Source organism: Aptenodytes forsteri, unplaced genomic scaffold (genome assembly GCF_000699145.1).
Source record: "Aptenodytes forsteri isolate BGI_AS27 unplaced genomic scaffold, ASM69914v1 Scaffold160, whole genome shotgun sequence".
In the NCBI taxonomy this organism is placed as follows: Eukaryota; Metazoa; Chordata; class Aves; order Sphenisciformes; family Spheniscidae; genus Aptenodytes; species Aptenodytes forsteri.
Window position 1 is genome coordinate 332,174 of NW_008794882.1, and position 18,377 is coordinate 350,550.

The 18,377-nt window shown below is 51.6% G+C and overlaps 1 protein-coding gene across 1 annotated transcript; it reads right to left on the minus strand.

The window, feature by feature from the left end:
- Positions 1–1,874: 1,874 nt before the first annotated feature.
- Positions 1,875–17,163, minus strand: NRBP2 (nuclear receptor binding protein 2). Its single transcript, XM_019470865.1, has 16 exons — positions 17,043–17,163; positions 16,600–16,701; positions 16,239–16,328; positions 15,269–15,309; positions 15,082–15,176; positions 14,371–14,454; positions 13,616–13,671; positions 12,958–13,053; positions 11,095–11,227; positions 10,812–10,914; positions 10,605–10,655; positions 9,817–9,952; positions 6,572–6,625; positions 6,051–6,114; positions 5,066–5,121; positions 1,875–3,192 (listed from the first exon to the last, which is right to left on the minus strand). Exons 1-16 carry the CDS (start codon positions 17,148–17,150, stop codon positions 3,124–3,126), a joined length of 1,338 nt encoding a protein of 445 aa, XP_019326410.1. The 5' UTR covers positions 17,151–17,163; the 3' UTR covers positions 1,875–3,123.
- Between the last annotated feature and the right edge of the window lie 1,214 nt (positions 17,164–18,377).

The window sequence follows — 18,377 nt, forward strand, 5'->3', positions numbered from 1 at the left end:
TCGGGGAGACCTTCTTGCAGCCTGTCAGTACTTAAAGGGGGCTTCTAAAAAAGATGGCGGCAAACTTTTTGGCAGGGCCTGTTGCGACAGGACAAGAGGGAATGGCTTTAAACTAAAGGGGGCTGGATTTAGACTAGATATAAGGAAGACAGTTTTTACGCTGAGGGTGGTGAAACACTGGACCAGGTTGCCCAGAGAGGTGGTGGATGCCCCGTCCCTGGAAACGTTCAAGGTCAGGTTGGATAGGGCTGATCTAGTTGAAGATGTCCCTGCCCACGGCAGGGGGGTTGGACTAGATGACCTTTAGAGGTCCCTTCCGACCCAAGCTAGTCTATGATTCTATAATTCTTCTCCGAAGTAACTAGCGATAGGACAAGAGGAAATGGCCTCAAGTTGCGCCAGGGGAGGTTTAGATTGGACGCGAGGAAAAATTTCGTTACTGAAAGAGTGGTTAAACATTGGAACAGGCTGCCCAGGGAAGTGGTTGAGTCCCCATCCCTGGAGGTATTTAAAAGACGTGTAGATGAGGCACTTAGGGACATGGTTTAGTGGGTGGTGGTGTTGGGTCGATGGTTGGACTCGATGATCTTGGAGGTCTTTTCCAACCTCAATGATTCTATGATTCTATAATTAGCTGATCAGACTTGACTATCAGTGTCTGAGGACACATCCCCTTTCCTGTACGACTTCCAAGCGTGAGTGCAGGATTTCCATTCTTGTGCTGGTGCCAGTTATGCAAAAAAGGATAAGTGTCCTGCTGGACACCAAGCTGACTGTGAGCCAGCAATGCGCCCTCGCGGCAAAGAAGGTCAACGGCATCCTGGGCTGCACCAGGCAAAACCTTGCCAGCTGGTTGAGGGGACTGATCCTTCCTCTGCTCAGCACTGGTGAGGCCACATCTGGAGTGCTGGATCCAGAGCTGGGCTCCCCAGGACAAGAAAGACATGGACTCACTGGAGTGAGTACAGTGAAGGGCCACCAAGATGCTGAAGGGATTGGAGCATCTGTCGTAGGAGAGGCTGAGTGAGCTGGGGCTGTTCAGCCTGGAGAAGAGAAGGCTCGGGGGGATCTCATCAATGTGTACAAATATCTGATGAGAGCGTAAAGAAGATGGAGCCAGGCTGTCCTCAGTGGTACCCAGTGACAGGACAAGAGGCAATTGGCACAAATTGAAAAATGGGAAATTCCATTTGAACGTAAGAAAATGTTTTTTTTTTCCTGTGAGAGTGGTTCAACATGGGAACAGGTTGTGCCCAGAGAGACCCCATCTGTGGAGATACTCAAACCTGACTGGACATGGTCCTGGACAACCTGCTTTAGCTGACCCTACTTATGCAGGGGGGTTGGACTAGATGATCACAGAGGCTGGAAGGGACCCCTCTTGAGATCTAGAGTGGTCCCGTCCAACTTCAACTCTTCTGTGATTCTGTGAGAACAGCCTGTCGTGTATTGGAAACACCCTGCAGTAGCTGGTTAATGAATTCATCATTGCTGAGTGCAGCACAGCCAGTAGCAGGGAAATCCATTGGTCAAACTGAGCTGTGACAATGTCAAATAAAACAAAGAAATCAGTCAGGTGAAATGTGTTAAAGAAGAGCTAACTAGCTCATCAGGGAAATGAAGCAGTTGGTATAATGAAGGAATTTCTCAGTTTGCAGAGGCGAGTGCAAGCTTGTTTGGAGAAAGAGTGATTTCTGAGTCAAGCAGCTGTCCGATGTTTCTCCACTGAATTCCTTCTCCACCCAATTTGCCTGACTTTGTGGATAAGTCTGTTGAACTCAGGGAAGCTATTTCACATCTTCTTAGTTTAACTGTAAGAGTGACTAAGAAATTATTGAGCGGTTTGCTGAGTGGAGTGCTCTGATGAGATAAGCTGCTTTCAGTGGCTTTATTGATTTGTCAGTTTGTAAAGTCGGCACAGCATAGCACAACTGGGAAATACAGCACAAGTTGGCAGCTCAGCATAGCATCCTAGCATGGCAAACCCAGCCCGGCGTGATACAATTGGTGCAACACCACAAAGCGCAGGCAGCGTAATGCAGGCAGGACCACATGGAGGACCTGGCACAGCGCAGAACACCAGCACAGCGCAGCATGATACAGCTGGTTCCACACGGCACAACGTGAACAGCATGGAGCAGCACTGCATGGCTTTTGCAACACAAATAATTCCTATTTGCACTTTTCACCAACTGAACCTGACGTGCGCAGCAGCTAAGATGATTGCCCCTTTCTCCAGGCTAATGATTGAAGTTCTAAACACCATAGGAGAAACAGGGAAGGAAGAGACATCAGGGTTTTTCCCCTTAAGATGCCATGAGATTTTGGAAGGCTGTAAGACAAACTGGGGAATGACAAAGGTTCTGTTCAGCACCAGTGAGGTTTCTGCTGGTCCACATGTTTGGATCCAGCTGGTGGGTTTGGATTTCCGGAATTTTGTCTCATGCCATATCAAGTCCAACTCACAAAGTCCTCTCTTCAGCTTACACCAAGATGTGCAATTCTAATTACAAGGCATCAAAGTGGTTCATCTGTGCTGGGGAAACCTTAACAAAACAGGGTGTAAAGAATGGAGTGTGGCAGATATTGGAAACTGCGCCAGAGCTTTTCAAGCCTGCTCCTTTCCTCCCTTCTGCAAGTATTATCAGCTGGCAAAGAGGAAAAAAAAAAAGCTTTGGGACCTGCAGTGAAAAAAGCTTATCATTCCCAGAAGGAAATTTGTCAGTTTGGGGGATTCTTGCAGCAGCTTTGCATCTTCACAATCACCATCAGGAAGGGGCTGCAGGGGGTGCTACTCCACTCCCCCACACCTCACAACTCCCTTTGGCTTGCTGCTTCAGGAGTGGGGACCAGAACATGTACTCCTGCTTGGTCCTGACTTCTCTTGATGCACATGTAATTTCGCGTGTTTGCCGATTACTCCTCCACTTGCTGTTGTCTTTTCACACCGCAGCCCAGGCATACACCTCTCATGGACTGCAAAGGTTCAGTCAGGAGTGAGTGCCCGGTCAGTCCTGCTGGAGGAAGTTTGATCAGGAGCCCTGCAGTTTCTTCTAGTCTGGTACACTTCCCGTCCCCTGTGGTACAGGGGGACCACTCTGTCCCAGACTGCAGTGAGGTGGCTCACAAGGGAGGAGACCGGTATTTGTGGAAGGCATTTTCCAGGAAGTTAGCCAGCTTTTCACAGTCGTCCTAAAATAAAAAAAAACATGCCAACAGATCGGTTTGGCTTGGCTACCTCGGGCATCTCCTTCCTTACATGATTCCATTCCAAGCCACCGATTTCACACCTGAGTTTTGATATGGGAAGAGAACAACTCACACGCACATCTGGAACATACTACTAAGAGTTATCATATTTACTGAATAATGCCAAATGACCAATCAAGAATGGAACCTTTTTGTGTCAGGTGCAATACAAAGGCAAAAGAGCAGACAGTTCTTTAGAGCTTCCAATCTGAAGGAACAAAACAGGTCCAGCTTCTTTTGTTTAGTTTAATTTCAACTTAATTAACTGACCACTGGATCTAAAGTTATTTTCTATGGCAGTCTGTTTTACAATATCCTCACTGCTAACAAAAATAAAAATTAATGTCACTTTTTGTTGGTCTGGCAACTATTTTGTACAGAAATCTCTTTTCTGACACATTCAGGAGTAGGTGGTTTCTAACATAATTAGAATGTTTATTCCTTAAGAAAGAAATTAATGAAATACACAATGATATGTAAAGGATGCAAAACACCCACACCTTGTACCATAGCGAGGTTCTGGAATTGCCAGAAACAAACTCAAAATTCTCACTCAAGTGAAAAATGCAGAACCAGTTGTTTTCTTGTTGCTTAGATGCACCCCTTTGTCACTACTGCTGCTAAGACAAGATTTGTACGGCATAGGTGGTACCTTTTGTTAGAGCAACCACTATAGTTGAAAAAACAGATGAGCATTTGGGTACATGAGTCCTTCAGGTCAGAAACAAGCAGCATACTTCCAAGCTAAATACAGGCTCAGGACATTTGCTCAGTTTAACATGGTATGAATCAGTTATACCATCTGAGAGAAAAGGTAGTCGGTACCCGTGGAGCAGAAAAGATGTTAGAGAGGGGAAGATGTGTTAAAAGGAGGTTATATCCTAGAAGAAAGAAAGAGAAAGGTAATTTACAGTCCATGGAACATGGACCTGTGTGAGGTATATTCTGCAGTACTAGGTTGCCCCAAATGCCACGTATTTTCCAGAGCACAGGAGAAAGCACCCCAGTGTGTCAGTGCCAAACTGCACAGCCACCATGCTCAGATGAAGAAAGGAAGAGAGTCTAAGTGTACTTTTTTCCAGGTGTACTCGCATAAATTTTTCACTCAGTGAAGCTGACCCCTTCCTTGTCTAATGTCAGCATCCACAATGAGGAATTCTCCAAAATTTTGCCTACAGCCCCAGAATTCCTAACTTGTACAAAATAAAAATAAATACACTTTTAATTCTCTCCATGCTGCCTTTCCTGGAGGCTATGCTGCTGAGTAATCTGAATGATGGGGCTGCTCTGAATTATTTCTTGGGACTGTCTGCAAACACCTAAGGAAGAGCCCAGAAGTTCAATGCTGGGGTAGGCCATCTCTTCTGGCAGACAGAAATCTGCAAAGTGAGTTAAAAGCAGCTGTCCAGGCAACACCGGCTATCGGGGCAATTCCTCTGGGAGATGGGAGGTGGCATCAGCTTCCTTCCCTTGGCACTCTTCTGGTTCTCACATTCAGAATCACTGCGAGATTCACGTAATTAACCCTGCCATCACAATACGGCTGTCCCCTCAAAACAGCAACCTGGAGTTAGGCATGAACAAAGTATGGAGAAAAAAAAAAAAAACCAACAAAAAAAAAAGGATGTGTTGTCACTCACTGCAAGGGGAGTGAACACAGCGCTGCAGGCTGGCCTCTGTGGCTGCTTTCTGGCTGCTAGATGGGGAATGGAGGAGCTCTTACTCCTCTGAGGCATGAGGTGTCACACGGATTTGGGGACTGCACTTGGTAGCACGGTGCATGCACGACTGAGATGAGGAGTGGCAGGAGGCTTACCTCGTGGATGAATCCATAATGCACCAGCTCTGTGGCCAAGTCCTTGGAGTTATCAGCTGCAGAGACAAGGAATGGTGAGAACATGAAAGTTCATACATCTCAGTTCTTCCTCTACCAGTGCCTCTACCCCAACCTGCAGCACGCCTGCATTATGCTTCATTATGATCTAAGGGCACATGCTGTATACTTTTTGTTGGCTAAGTAATTGCTAAGTAATCCTGGGGCAAACAGAGCACAGAGGTGGGCAGTAAATGGGAGTTGAACACGGTACTGGGCAGGAATGAGCTCCAGTCCCAAATCACACAAAGCACAATAGTCTTGGCAATGTGTCACTTCGAGATTTTTTTGCTTGTTTTGGCTCAGCATGAAAAGCAGGCAGGCCACTACCTGTAGGCAGAAAAACACAAGGAGCTCGTGAAGCAGCAACTCTCAAGCATTGATTTCCAAGCTTTATGCTTTAGTTTTGGCTGTAAGGCAGTCAAGGGACGCCAGCTGCATGGCCTCCAGAAGGCTCCTGCATGTTTTAGGAAGGAGCCTGCTGTGCTGGACCTACTCTGAGGAGAAGCACCCTTCCCCAGAGCCATGGGGCTTCCTCAGAGGAGAGTCCACCTTCCCCTTTGAAAGGTATTGCAGAGACTGCACCAGTGTTGGGAATGAGGGAAAAATTCACTAGTGTTACCCCAAGAATTGCACACGTCCCAGGGTGAAATGCATGTTCTTGATGGTCACTCACTGGACTCCCAAAGTTCACTTTAGAGTGCAGGTTACTACCACATGCCAGAGGCTATAAGCTTAGGGTCTGAGTGGACAAGAACTGGTACCACACGGATATTAGGGTTTAGTCTGCTCGCCCAGTACAAGAAGGAAAGAAAAGCTGGCTGTAAATACAATCTGTATCTAACACAATCTGAGCCTAAACCTGACCAGGGCCACCAGGCAATACTTCTGCATTCATGCACAAAAATTTACTTGCAAGTAAACCTACTGGGCAGCAAGTCGTAGCTCAACTGTCGATGCAATTTGTCCTCCAGGATCAGCAGAAGAGTAAGCTGCAGAAAGAAGAGAGTGCTCTTTACAAATGCCAGTTTCTCCATAAGAGAGAAAGATGCTGACTCTTCCATCAGCACTAGAAACTGCTGGCAGTGATGAACAGGGAGGATGTTGGTAACTGCCGAGATGCTGGATGTCTTTGGCAGAGTAGTTTGAGTGTCTTAGAGGAATCTGCTCTCAACAGTTACAACTAACTTTCAACTGTTAAACTAGGCATAAGTAGAGTTAAAAGATGTCCAGACAAAGATACCAAGGTCTTCCTGTCCTGCAGTGAGAGGGGGCTGGTGGCTTCATTCTTCTTCGGGCTTCTTTTATTATAAAGGGACAAGAGTAAGTCCTTTGGGTACTGCAGCAAACTGGCTGAGACCAAACTTTGTCCCAGTCAGATGCCAGAGATGGGTACAGAGAGCAGGTCTTGCCCCAGTGCCTCATGTAGAATAGGAGCTGAATACTTACGTGCCACTGGGTCTTGTCTTCATTCAGCTCCATGTTACATTGCATTTGCACCACCTAGAAGAGGCCAAAATCAACATCAGCTTGGACACAGTCCCTCTGGCTCCCCCAGGCCTGCTTTACTTCTGCTCTCTAAGCATGACTCAAATTCCTACTTAAACTCCTTAATTCCAGCTGCCAGCCTGACCTTCCACTTCTTCCCACATTTCTAGGAATTGTCTGGATGGAGCAGCTGAGGGTTAATTTAAGCCAGTATCCAGCTACGAACCATGGCCATCGTCAGCTGATTGAGAGGTGGGTAAGGGAGCCCTGCGCAAGGTGCAGTTCTGGGAAAACTTTACAACCAGGATGAATTCTTCTGCTCCATTTGCCAGGGGTAGGCTTCCCCCTAAAGCTCTGCCCAAACTCTTGGGTTATGTTTTAATATTGTACTCGTTCATGTCCTTATGGGATGACCAATCCTTAAATCAGACAAAAGAGCAAAACTGAAATCTTGAATATTATTAAAATGACATGGATTTTCTTCTGGAAACCCTGCATTGCATCATAGAACATTCAAATATTATTAATTATGCCATTAATAATGGCATTTTATTAATATGTCAGCTTCAAGTTCCTATGAAGGAACTGGGTCAGCTTCAAGCTGGGTCAGCTTCAAGCTTCAATATGTCAGCTTCAAGTTCCCATGAAATGGTTCACACCAGAAGTCGTGTTGTCTGGGAAAAGGAAAGCCAGAGAGAGCGTGCAATTGGTCAACCCAAAAGACAGGAAACCCAGCGAGTAATCAACATCCCTGTTCCACGCAGAGTTTAACAGGGTTTCATTTATATTCCTCGATTTCAAGCTTATGCTCAGAGGTGAGTTATGTGCATGTTCCTTCCTCTGACCCAGCACCCCTCTACTACAGCTCCTCCCTATGACAAACATCCCTGGGCATTTAGCTCTCTCAGTCAGGAAACTTGCTGTCTTCTGACCTTTATCATCTCCAGGCCATCCATTTCTCTAAGAAGAGCTGACCAGTGTGACTGTATGCCCAAGGTGGGTGCTCTTTCCTTACACACTGTCTGGCCATGTGCTCCTTTACATACTGAATTACACTGAACTGCGCAGCATCTTGCAAACATCAAAGAGAAGGCTGATGATGTTTGAGTGCATCATTGCCACCTGCTCCCCACCTCTCTACCTGATGCCCATGATCAAGGTATCATTTAGGTGGGAAGGGACATCAGGAGGTCTCTAGTCCAAGCCCCTGCTCAAAACAAGACAAACAGTGAATTCAGACCAGGCTGTTTAGAGCTCTACCCAACTGGGTTTTGAAAACCTCCAAGGAGATCACATAACCTCTCTTGGCCCCTGGTCCACTGTTTAACCATCCTCACCATGAAAAAAAATTTCCTTGGATCCATTCAGCATCCATGTTCTGGTGCCTCCCAGAATAGACAGAGAGTCTGCATTGTAGCTAGGCTCATTTGGGACTTGCAGGTTTGTCCAGCTGCAAGTTTTCGCAAAATCTGTAGAAACTCAGTGCCTCTGAGATTACTAGTCCTTTGTCAAATTGGGTAAAAACTAATTGGTTGAACACATTGGTCAGACAGACAACGCACTTGCAGAACTTACCTTGGGGCACTAGGTGAAAAAGCAGCATATAACAAATGCAAAGAGGGGAAAAGACATAACTGCGTAGGTTTACATTTACATTTCTCTAACGTATCCGATTGATCACCACAGCACTCTCACTAAAAATAAGCACTGAGCAGTATGAATAAAGCATAAGTTAAGTGCACTGAAAGCTGATTCTCAGACAGGTATGAAGAAACCACTGCGGATGTACTTTTCGAAGGGAGGCATTACACAGGATCTTGCAAGAATAAGAATTAGGTTTAGCCCTACAGAGCATTTTTAACATTAATTCAATGCAAGTATGAAATTGCATTCATATCATCCACAGTAACACAATGACAGTGCCATAGGTGATTAATGATGAATGACTAGAAGTGTCATTACAGGGAAATACCCGGTACAAAATGGGTTTTTAAGAAAGAGAGATGCACACAGACCAATGAGTTCCTCTGACTGCTCTCAATGATGGCCAGCAGTTCAGGAGACAGAAACCGCTGTAAGAAGTGCCATGCCTAAGCTATGCCCTGATGATGGTGGCCAACAACCTTGTCTCCCCATATGCATGTCAGCAAAGGACAAATGCCAACTCTTGCCCCTGGGAAGGAATAATCCCTGGCAAGAACACAGGCTGGGACTGCCTAGCTGGCAGAAAAGCTTTACTGGCTCTGCTGGAAAGACTCTGGGGTCATGGTGGGCAGCAGGCCGGACATGAGCTGCAATGTGCCTTGGCAGCAAGGAAGGCCAACAGCATCCTGGGGCACAGCCGGGATATTGAGGGAAATAATTATTCTCCTCAGCACTTGTTAAACTACATCCAGGTACTGCATCTAATTTTGGGCCCCCAAAACAAGAAAGACATTGATAAACTGGAGCAATAGAGAGCCATCAAAATTATCCTGGGCTGGAGTGCTTGCCCTCTGAGAAGAGGCTGAGGGAACAGCGCTTGTTCAGCCTGGAGAAGAGAAGGCTTTGGGGGATGCAATGGCAGCCTGCCTATACCCATGAGGAGGTTATGCTGCAGCGTTGAACTGCTCTGTTCAGTGAGGGATTATACCATGGTTTTGGAAGGCTTCACTTCTGCTCAAATACCCTTGCATTGTGTCGGTACTTCCCTGCCCTCCCTGCCTGGCACCCCTTCCACTCCCCTCAGGGGTCCATAAACCCACTTGCAATGACCTTCCTGCCCGTGACTTCAGTGTCGGGGCGTGCAGTCTTGCCTGTACAGTGCCAGGCAGAACAGGGCCTGATCTCAGCTGGCGTCTCAGCATGCCACTGTAGTGTCAATATCAAACAATGATGGGATTTCAAACCTACACCCCAGCAACAAGGCACAGAATACACCGTGCCACCGAGCTGCCTGTGGACGTGTGAGGAGGGAAGGCAGAGCCGAAGAAGCAGAAGCAATGGGGCTGCTCCAGAAGGTCTCAGGTGAAACGGACCTCACTAGCTCAGCCAAAGGGACTGTGACAGTCCTGGGGCAGCCAATGCAGCAAGGAGAACAGCTCTCACCTGGGCTGGAGTTCAGTGCATGGCTAAAGGGAGAGGCGTTCCTGCAGTAAGGTGTCAGGAATGGAGACCATGCACCTACTCCCAATGGAGAATCTGTCCCCACCTGGATCTGACCTTACCTTCCTGGTCTCCACATCAAAGGGCTCTGGGGTGGGAGTCTTGGCTTTCTGAGGGTCCTCTTGGGGCTGGGAGAGTGCACGTGGGAGGGCGTGGGGTCTGGAAACAGCGAAGTTCATCAGGGGATAAATCCCATTCCTGGTACAGACACAGAGGGAGGACAAACAGCTGAGCCCTGTCCTCTTACACCCCTGGCAAAGGTCAGCTATGGAGGGCCATGGCCCAGAACAGGAATCTGCACCCATGGAGGGGCAGTGCTGGCAGGCAGGCAGCACAGTGAGGAGGTGGCAGGCCACAGAGCTCCCCTTGCCCTGGCACTGCAGCCCAGATCTGCTCTCCCCGGGGGGGAGGACTGAGAGGGGATCACACACGACTGAGTACTGCTGTACAAATGGGATGCCCTACGTGTGCTGCAGCACAGTCCCCTGACCCTGGCTCCAGGGAGCTGAGGGCAGTGCGATGCTGGGGACCAGAGCTGGGTGGACACATTACAGGTCAGCCAGCACCACCTTCACGTATGCCGTCAGGGCTATTTCTCTTCCTGGAGCTGAAGCAGTGCCAGGAGTGCTGCAACTGAATTGTCTGTGCTTTCAAAGGCTTAGTGTGGTCCCTGGCATGGCTGGCCCAGATCAGCTGCCACCCTTCCAAACAGCACCCAGGAGTTAGTAGGGGGCAGGGAATAGGCAATTCAGATGTAGGTGCTGTTCTGGAGAGGTGAACTTCTCAGCAGGAGCACAAGCCCAAAGAATGAGGTGAGTGAAGGGATCCTGGGGACATGCCCACAACCCACCTGACGTCTTCTAAGAATTTGTCAAGTTCAAGGAAGGAGACCTCTGAGTACCTGGGAGAGAAACAGGACAGGAAGATTACTGGAGGAGGCAGGAGAGAAGAGCGGTGTGAAGGACTGCTATGGCATGACACCAGGATCACCGGGCTGGATACAAGTCCTGGGCTTTTTGGCTATGGCTGCTCTGAAATCTCCCCCACTAATCCTCACCTCCACTGTACTCCAGGCTGACCCTCTCTCCGGATCTCTGCCATCACCATGTTCAGGTCCAGTTCCTTTATCTTCTCCTCCACCACATTCTCAGGCATCAGATCTAAGGCAAAGGCAGAAAGGGGCTGTCAGCTGGGAGGTCCTGTAATGTGGATTCTGCAGCACAGACCCCAGGGAAGGTCTATGAGTCACTGCCTTTCTCCCCAGGCTCTTCCACATTCCCAGCTCTGCTGGGGCAGCAATACAAGCTCAAATGGGGCAGGGTGGTCTCATGGTTACTCACACTGGTTGTTGATGAAGCAGTGTGCTGCCAGCAGCTTAAGGGAATGGACCTCAAAGAGCACCCGGTGGAAGAGCAGGTTATTAGCTGTTGGTCGCTTGTCTGGGTTGAGGGTCAAGCATGACAGAATGAACTCCTGAGGGTCAAAGAAAAGGCATAAACTGGAGGCAAAGCAGGACATTCCCCTGCTTCATCCCCACCGCTGCCAGCCCTGGATCCCTCTCGCACTTGCACTTCCAGGGAAGCAGATTTGAATGGCTGTTTCCGCCAGCGGGCAGCCCCAGGGCAGGGCAGGCAGTATACAGAGCACCCAAGCTGAGGGAGGCAGCAGTGCTCTGGGCGGGCAGCATGCTGCTGGGTACCCACCAAGAGCCTGGCCACAGGAGCTCTGCTCCCTGCTTGCTCTCATCCAGGGAGGAGGCTGCAATGCAAACCCAGCAAAAGGCTGTAAGAACAGGCAGGGGTGTATCCCGGCAGCCAGCCAGGGTGAGCTCTGAGAGCAGCAACCCACCAGGATAGATGGTGGTAGGACTGGAGAAAGGGCAGACTGAGCCAGCGGAAGGGATTCCTGACAGCAGCAGGATGGGAGGGACGCATCTGCCTGTTTCTGCTCATTGATGGCAGAAAAGCAAGATCCTCTGCCTCTTCTGCATGCTGCAGTCTGGGGCCTGTCCTCTTTAACTGCTCTGTGTAGTTTCTGTACAGGTCTCTGGCTAGGGCTATTCAGAATAGATGCAAAGACCAAAAAATTATCAGAAGGAAGATGACAGGGTGGGCACCCACACAACCTAACCCCTCCAAATCAGCTGCCCCAAAGACCATCAGAGGTGAACAGTGACACCGTTTGCCCTGGGTACTAAAAGCTCAACAGAAGAAACACTCTCTGGGACGCCATGCAGACAAGGGGACTATTGCATCAAAGGGGGTAGGATTTACTATGGGATGCCTGGGGGAAATTCTGAGATCAAACAAGAGAATTTGGGGAGTGTACGAACTTATTATGGGATGTTTTGGAGATAGGCCAAAGGAAGAGCAAGGGACGGGTTGAGGCGGGTCAGGGAGGAAAATGGAGGGGGATAAAAGGTGCCAGCTGCCTGTAAGCACACTGCTGATCAGTACACTTATCTGGCTGAGCCCTGCATCTGATCACCTCAGTCTATCCCATCTTCTTATTAAACTCTATTCCTAAGTATTTACAGTGTAAGTTTGCTCTTAGAGCACGTGTGGTCCTCTAGCAAATGTCAAGCTGGACTAGCTGGTAAGTGAGATGAAAGCTTGGGGAGGGGGTGTAGATACCAGACAGACCATGGGTCTGATCGATAACAGGGAGGCCCGTGGGACAGGGCCAGATGCCACAGTGACCTGTCAAAGGGATTGCCCTGAGCATCAATACTTAGAAGCAGGATCCGACTGTTCATGCTGTCTGTGCCCATGAACATGGCACTCCCCTGTCTGCGCTGAACTGTTTGCGGTTGGCCATGTCTATACAGAGCATGTGCACATGCGTGCGCACATGCACCTATTGGGAATCCGCACTCAGCCTTACTACTGGTAGGACTGGCAAACAGGGGTGAGGACCAGCCTCTCATCTTGACCAGCCCAGGACGGGGGGAATCCCCATGTCCTTCAGCCCACCAGATTCGGCTGCCTTTAGGTTTGCAGTAGGTTGTTGTCTGTTCCCCTTTCCCAGCACTGGTGTAACCTGGAGCATGCAGGAATGCCAGGCTGGCTCTTACGTTCCAGATACCAGCCAAGGGGAAGGACGCTTATGGGGAGATTTACACCCCAGGAGGGATGCCTGACCCATCTGTGGGGCAGGCTACAGCCCGGTGGCTCTGTCCCCGAGGCTCGGCTAGCTGCACTCACCCGCATGTTGGGATCGTCCAGAGAATGTCGTGCCCGCACTATTGCCTCCTCTGAGACCCTCGTGTCCCCGTTAGTCTGGATCTCCAGCACTGCCATCTGGGGAAGAAGGAGTGCAGCCATGTCTGCATGTGGCCAAGCCTTGGGTCAGTCCTTGAGGGCTTCCCGCAGGGCAGACACAGGAGGCTGCTCCCTGAGCACCGTGCAGACTGGGAGACAATGCAGACAGCACCAACAGCCCCACAGTCTGCCCGGGCAAGCTGTGCTTGGCAGTGCACATCCTCTTGGAGCAGCACAGTCTGTCCTTGCCCTCTGTGCCCTTCCTTCCCAGGGCTGTCACAGCCCGAGGAGGAAGAGGAGGCATCGGCAGAGACAGCCGAGAGGCACCAGCCGAGCATAGAAGAGGTGAGCTAAGCCTGTTGCTGCACCCAGGGCAGGGTGGGCCATGGCAGCAGAAAATGTTCTGCTGAACCCAGCAGAGATGTCTCCATCACTGCAAGGGATCCCCACAGCTCACAGTGAGGTCTGGAAAAGGGCAAGGAGACTCCTTGGGAAGCTCTCCAGGTCACTGCAATCCCCAGCAGGCTCAGCAAGAACAATCCTGCCCTGTAGCCAGGGGTCACTGCAGGTTCCCAGGTGCTGCAGCCGTCCTGCTCCATACCTCCAGCGCACACATCCCGAAGGAGAAGATGTCCACAGCAGTCCCATCAGCCTTTTCTGCAAAACCAAGCCAGAACCATATCAGGCCAGAGGCACAGGCCACCACCCGCTCACTCTGGGAACAGTCCCCTGCACCCTGCCTCATCCCTACAGATGCCTCTGCCCCCACACACCCTGCCCTCACCCCTGCCCATGCCTGACCTCCCTCTGCCCACGCCTCTGCTCATGCCTGCTTCCTCCACCCTGGCACACATTTTCTCACAGTTCCCTGCATTTCCCCTTTATTCCCCTCAAATTTGCGCCAAAATATTCAAAATGGGGATCACATAATGAGTTTTCACATGGTGCAAAGATTCTTTACTCCTTTTTTCCTAATCGTCATAACATTTTACATGCTTTTGAGTGTTCCTGAGCCATAAGCTGACCTTTTCAGAGCTATCCATGGTCATGCTGAGATCTTGTTCCTAACCAGTAATTGCTAATGCACAGTCCATTCCCATGTAGGCACAGCTGTTTTTCCCAAGTGCATAGCTCTGCACTAATCAACACTAAATTTTAGCTACAATGTTATCACACAGTCATTCATTATCACAAGATCTTCTGTGACTCATGGCCAACAGCTTTAGTTATGAATGCACTGAATAATTCTGTATTGCCGCAAACACACTGTGCCCACGCCTCGCACAGGAACCCCCGCCACATCCCTCTGGGCACCCATGCTGCCTGCACCCCCTGGCAGACAGACCCTGCACTCACGGCCATACTCCGGGGGAAAGAAATGCAAGTTGCGTAGCTCTTCCCTCTCAATCCTGATGGGGCTTCGCAGGTCGTCTGGGAGGGCTGCGTCAGGGAACGAGAAATGTTCTGCATCACAGCTCTTCTAAGCTGTTTCCCCAGGGCTGTGAGCACAGATGGGTGCTCCGAGGTAGCAGGGATTTCTGTGTGCGCTCCTGCCCATGCAGACCACCCGTGGGGCACTCGCTCCCCCGGGAGACACCTCTGCTCCCACGACAGGAGCAGCAATTCCCTGAGGGACAAAGGTCCGCCCTGCCTGCAGAGCCCAGGACTGCTCCTCCATGCTGCAGTGCCTCACTGGTGAGAGGCGCCCAGGGCCCACAGGGGAAGAAGGTCGACCCAGGGACAGGACTGATGTGCTGGGAGAGGTGGCAGAAGGACACTCACCATTTGCAAACACCCTGTGCCAGACTGCCAGTCAGCGCCAATCCGGAAGCAGATGAGTAAGAAGGCATGGAGCAGAGGACACAAAGAGAAGAGAAGGTAACTCCAAGCCTTGCACAGGTGATCCCCTGAGGGACCCTGCAGCTCTCGCCTCTTCTGCCCAGCCAGAACCCCCTTGGCACACCACCCCGTACGACCCTGCCACGTTCCTCGGCGGGCAGCTTCCTCCTGCTGACTCTTCTCATCAGCACTTGGAGCCACGGGCATGCGAGAGTGGCAGCTTCCTACCTGAACCAATCTTTATGAGCCCGTTGTGCTGGATGAAGATGGTGTCACTGGTGAGGTTGCCGTGGATGATGGGAGGCTCACAGGAGTGCAGGAAGCTGGGGAAGCACAAAGCTGCCCTGAGCACATTACCTGTGCCCAGCCCAGTGAGAAGCAGGACGGCTGACAGTGCAAGCAATGGCAAGCTTACCTGAGAGCAGACAGGATCTGAGTGCACCAGCGCTTCCAGGCCTAGAGCAGAGACCAGAGCTCTCCGTCAGATGAGACATGCATCAGAGCCCAGGAGCTGGATCAGGTCATTCCTACCTATTACCCAGTGACTAGGGAAATCAGCCCTCCACTAGCCCTGCAGAGACTGTTACTCAAGGATGAGCCACATGCTGTCCCAGCCACAACAGTGTCCTTTCCAACCGCTGTTCAAAGAACATCATCAAAGCTGAGAACTCATCCTTACTGGCCAACAGAGCTCTCCTGAGCCCCAAAACCCTGCTGGAAGCATGGAGAGGCACATCACAGAGGGGGCCAAAGCTAGCTATGGTTGTGGGGTCCATGCATATGGTTTTCTCTGTACACACCAACAGTGAGTCTCAATTCTAGGAGTGCCTAAATGCACTGGTGTGATACTGAACTCAAACTTCATGGGAGGGCTTGCAAGGTTAAGCACAGGGCCCCCAGAACGGTCACCCAGCTCCTTAGTCACAGACAGCTGAGACCTGCCTGAAAAACCATTAGTCAGATCCATACTGAGTGGGTTTGCAGGTGAAACTGGTGCCTTCAACCCAAGTAGTAACCTAGTCACAAGCCCACCATCCCTCGTTGAGGGTGGTGGAGACGCAGGCCTCCCAAAGCATGATGCAGACCCAGGAGCAGTCAGCATCATGCAGCTGAACCTCACTGCAGCAGCTTCCAGCAGGTTCCCCACCCTCGGGGTCAGATCCTGACAGCAGGATCCATTTCTGGGCCATCCTGGGGAAGTTCTGCTCTTGCTCCGGCCCTCACCAAGATGCCATCTCCCTACAGCGGAGAGTCCCTAGGTAACTCAAGGAGCAACCGTACATACTTGCTGTGCCTTATAAGAGACCAGAGACCCCCCCCGTGTCAGCAGGCACAGAGCTACCCACTTCATCTGGGATACCCTGTGCTGCTCCTAGGGAACCTACCCTGGCATTCATGGCCTTGTGGTTTTTCTTGGTTTTCTTCAGGAACTGTTTCAGGCTCCCTGAGGACACATATTCTGTGATGAAGATGACCTGGGAGAGAAGAAAGGTGTCAGCGTCCCAGCCTCCCTGCCCAGCCAGCACCGTGCACAGCCTGTGAGCTGCACCAGCCAGCAGCACGCAGCCAGTGCCAGTCCCACACATGGCTGAGAGCGGGCTGCTGGCAGCAGTGTCCTGGGGAAGGAAAGGGAGTCCCAGGGAAAGGAGTGAGGAGCAGAGCTGGGATCCCCACCTGGCTCCCACTGGCATCCCTCCCCCAGCCTGGGGACCCCCCAGACACTTTGTGTCTCTGAGTCCTCCCTACCCGCGCCTTCGAGTCTTTCACATCCAGCCAGTATTTGTGAAGCTTTACGATGTTGGGGTGATCCACAAGCACCAGCTGCTCAAACATGGTCTTGATCTTCTCCTGCGGGCAGAGAGAGGACAGGTGAGGTGGCATGTCCTGGGATGTGGCAGGACACCTCTGAGAGCAAGGGAGCCTGGGGCTGGGGAGCAGGCTGTGCCCCCAGTTACAGGAAAAGCTGTTTTCAGGGTACAGAGGACACATGGAGCTGTCTTTGAGAGAGAAGCCAAGGGAAAGCACAATGCCACACAGACAGGAGCACAGCACGACAGGCTGTGATTAGCACTGCTGACCAAGGTGTGCTGCTACCCACAAACAGCAGGGACCGGCGCTGCTGGCCAGGAAGGTGCAGTGAGCAGTCTCAGGGGAGGTGGGCACGGTCCTGCCAGGGAGGGATGGCTCACCTCGTGTGCTTTAAAGGCCTTCTTGTCAGTGAAGAGCAGCTCATTCCACACCACCTCCACGCCCTCCTCTGTGTCCATGGCAAGGAAGGTGCTCTGGATGCCCGGCATATTCCCCTGATTCACCTGCGAGGCACAGGAAGGTGTGAAACAGCCCGGCTGCAGCCCTGCCCATGGCTCCCAGCCCCACTGGCAGCCCACGCGGACAAACATGCTGCGTGGACAGTCTCTGCTACTGCTCCTGCGGAGGACTCCAGCCCGCAGGAGTCTCTGGCCAGGACACGGTGAGTAGAGCAAACCCCCAGCCCGCTGCCTGTTCTGCCCTGCCCTCAGGACCTGCCTGCTTGGGAGCTCAGGCATTGCAGCAGCCGGCACCGTTTCTCTAGAACGCGAGGGCACAGGAGAGAGCCAGCGATTTGGAGCAGTTCCCATGCCAGCCCCTCTCGACTCTTCTAGCCCAGTGAGAAGCTGGCAGTCACCTGCTGGCCCCACTCCTGCACAGGGACGGGGACCCCCACGTGGACCCCACTTCCCAGCAGCCGTGGGGGAGCAACCCACACCCACGGCTGATGGTCATACTCATGTTGGGCAGGGCAAATTAGAAGGTCCAGACAAACCAAAGCCATAACATCACCTCTTTTAACATCCCGAGGAGACTGGGGGCAATCTCCCATGCCCCGAGGTCTGTCTGATGAGCTCCCAGCCCCAGAGGTCACAGAGCTGCTTTCCAGGACCCCACGGAGAGCAGCTCTGCAGACATCACCTCTGCAGGCCACGTCCAGCATGGACCCAGCCGTGGCAGCCCTGTCCCTGTGCTGGGTCTCTGCCGATCCTGCCTTGAGGGCAGCACCAGATCGCCGGTCCCCAGGCCAGCCAGGACCACCAGGTCCCAGCTCCAGCCCAGGCAAAACCTGCTCAAAAGGCACCTGGTTCTGACAGGGGCTCAACAGCACAGAGACACCCCTGCCCCAGGACCAGAGGGTCCTGCCTCCCAGGAGCGGCGCCTGTTTGCATTCCGAACCACCGTCTGCACTGGACTCTGTGCAGTCGCTGCCCTTGCTCTCCCCTTGCAAAAGCATCACTGCATAGGAGCAGGCCTGCAGCCCCCAACCTGCCCCTTCCCTCCTCCAGAGGGCCTGGGGGCAGCCCAGGGCTGGGGCCGGGGCCGGGGCCATCCCCCGCTTCAGCCCCAGCAGCTTGAGCAGAGGCAGTGCTGCCCACTCCTGTCTGCCATGCAGCAGGGGCAGCGCGGAGCTGCTGGCAGCCAGATGAAAAGGGGGATTGTTCTGCTGCTTCCAGGGGCCGGTACGCAGCGTCCCACCACCGGGGCTTCGCCCG

Bases quoted from the DNA above. Each gene is read 5' to 3' on its own strand.
- NRBP2 (XM_019470865.1), bottom strand. From the start codon at position 17,150: ATGCCGGGCATCCAGAGCACCTTCCTTGCCATGGACACAGAGGAGGGC. The intron at 11,228-12,957 runs GTGAGTGCAGCT...TTTGACCCTCAG, and splicing joins TGGACGATCCCAACATGCGG to GAGTTCATTCTGTCATGCTT. The intron at 5,122-6,050 runs GTAGGTTTACTT...TTGTCTCTGCAG, and splicing joins GAGCTACGACTTGCTGCCCA to CTGATAACTCCAAGGACTTG.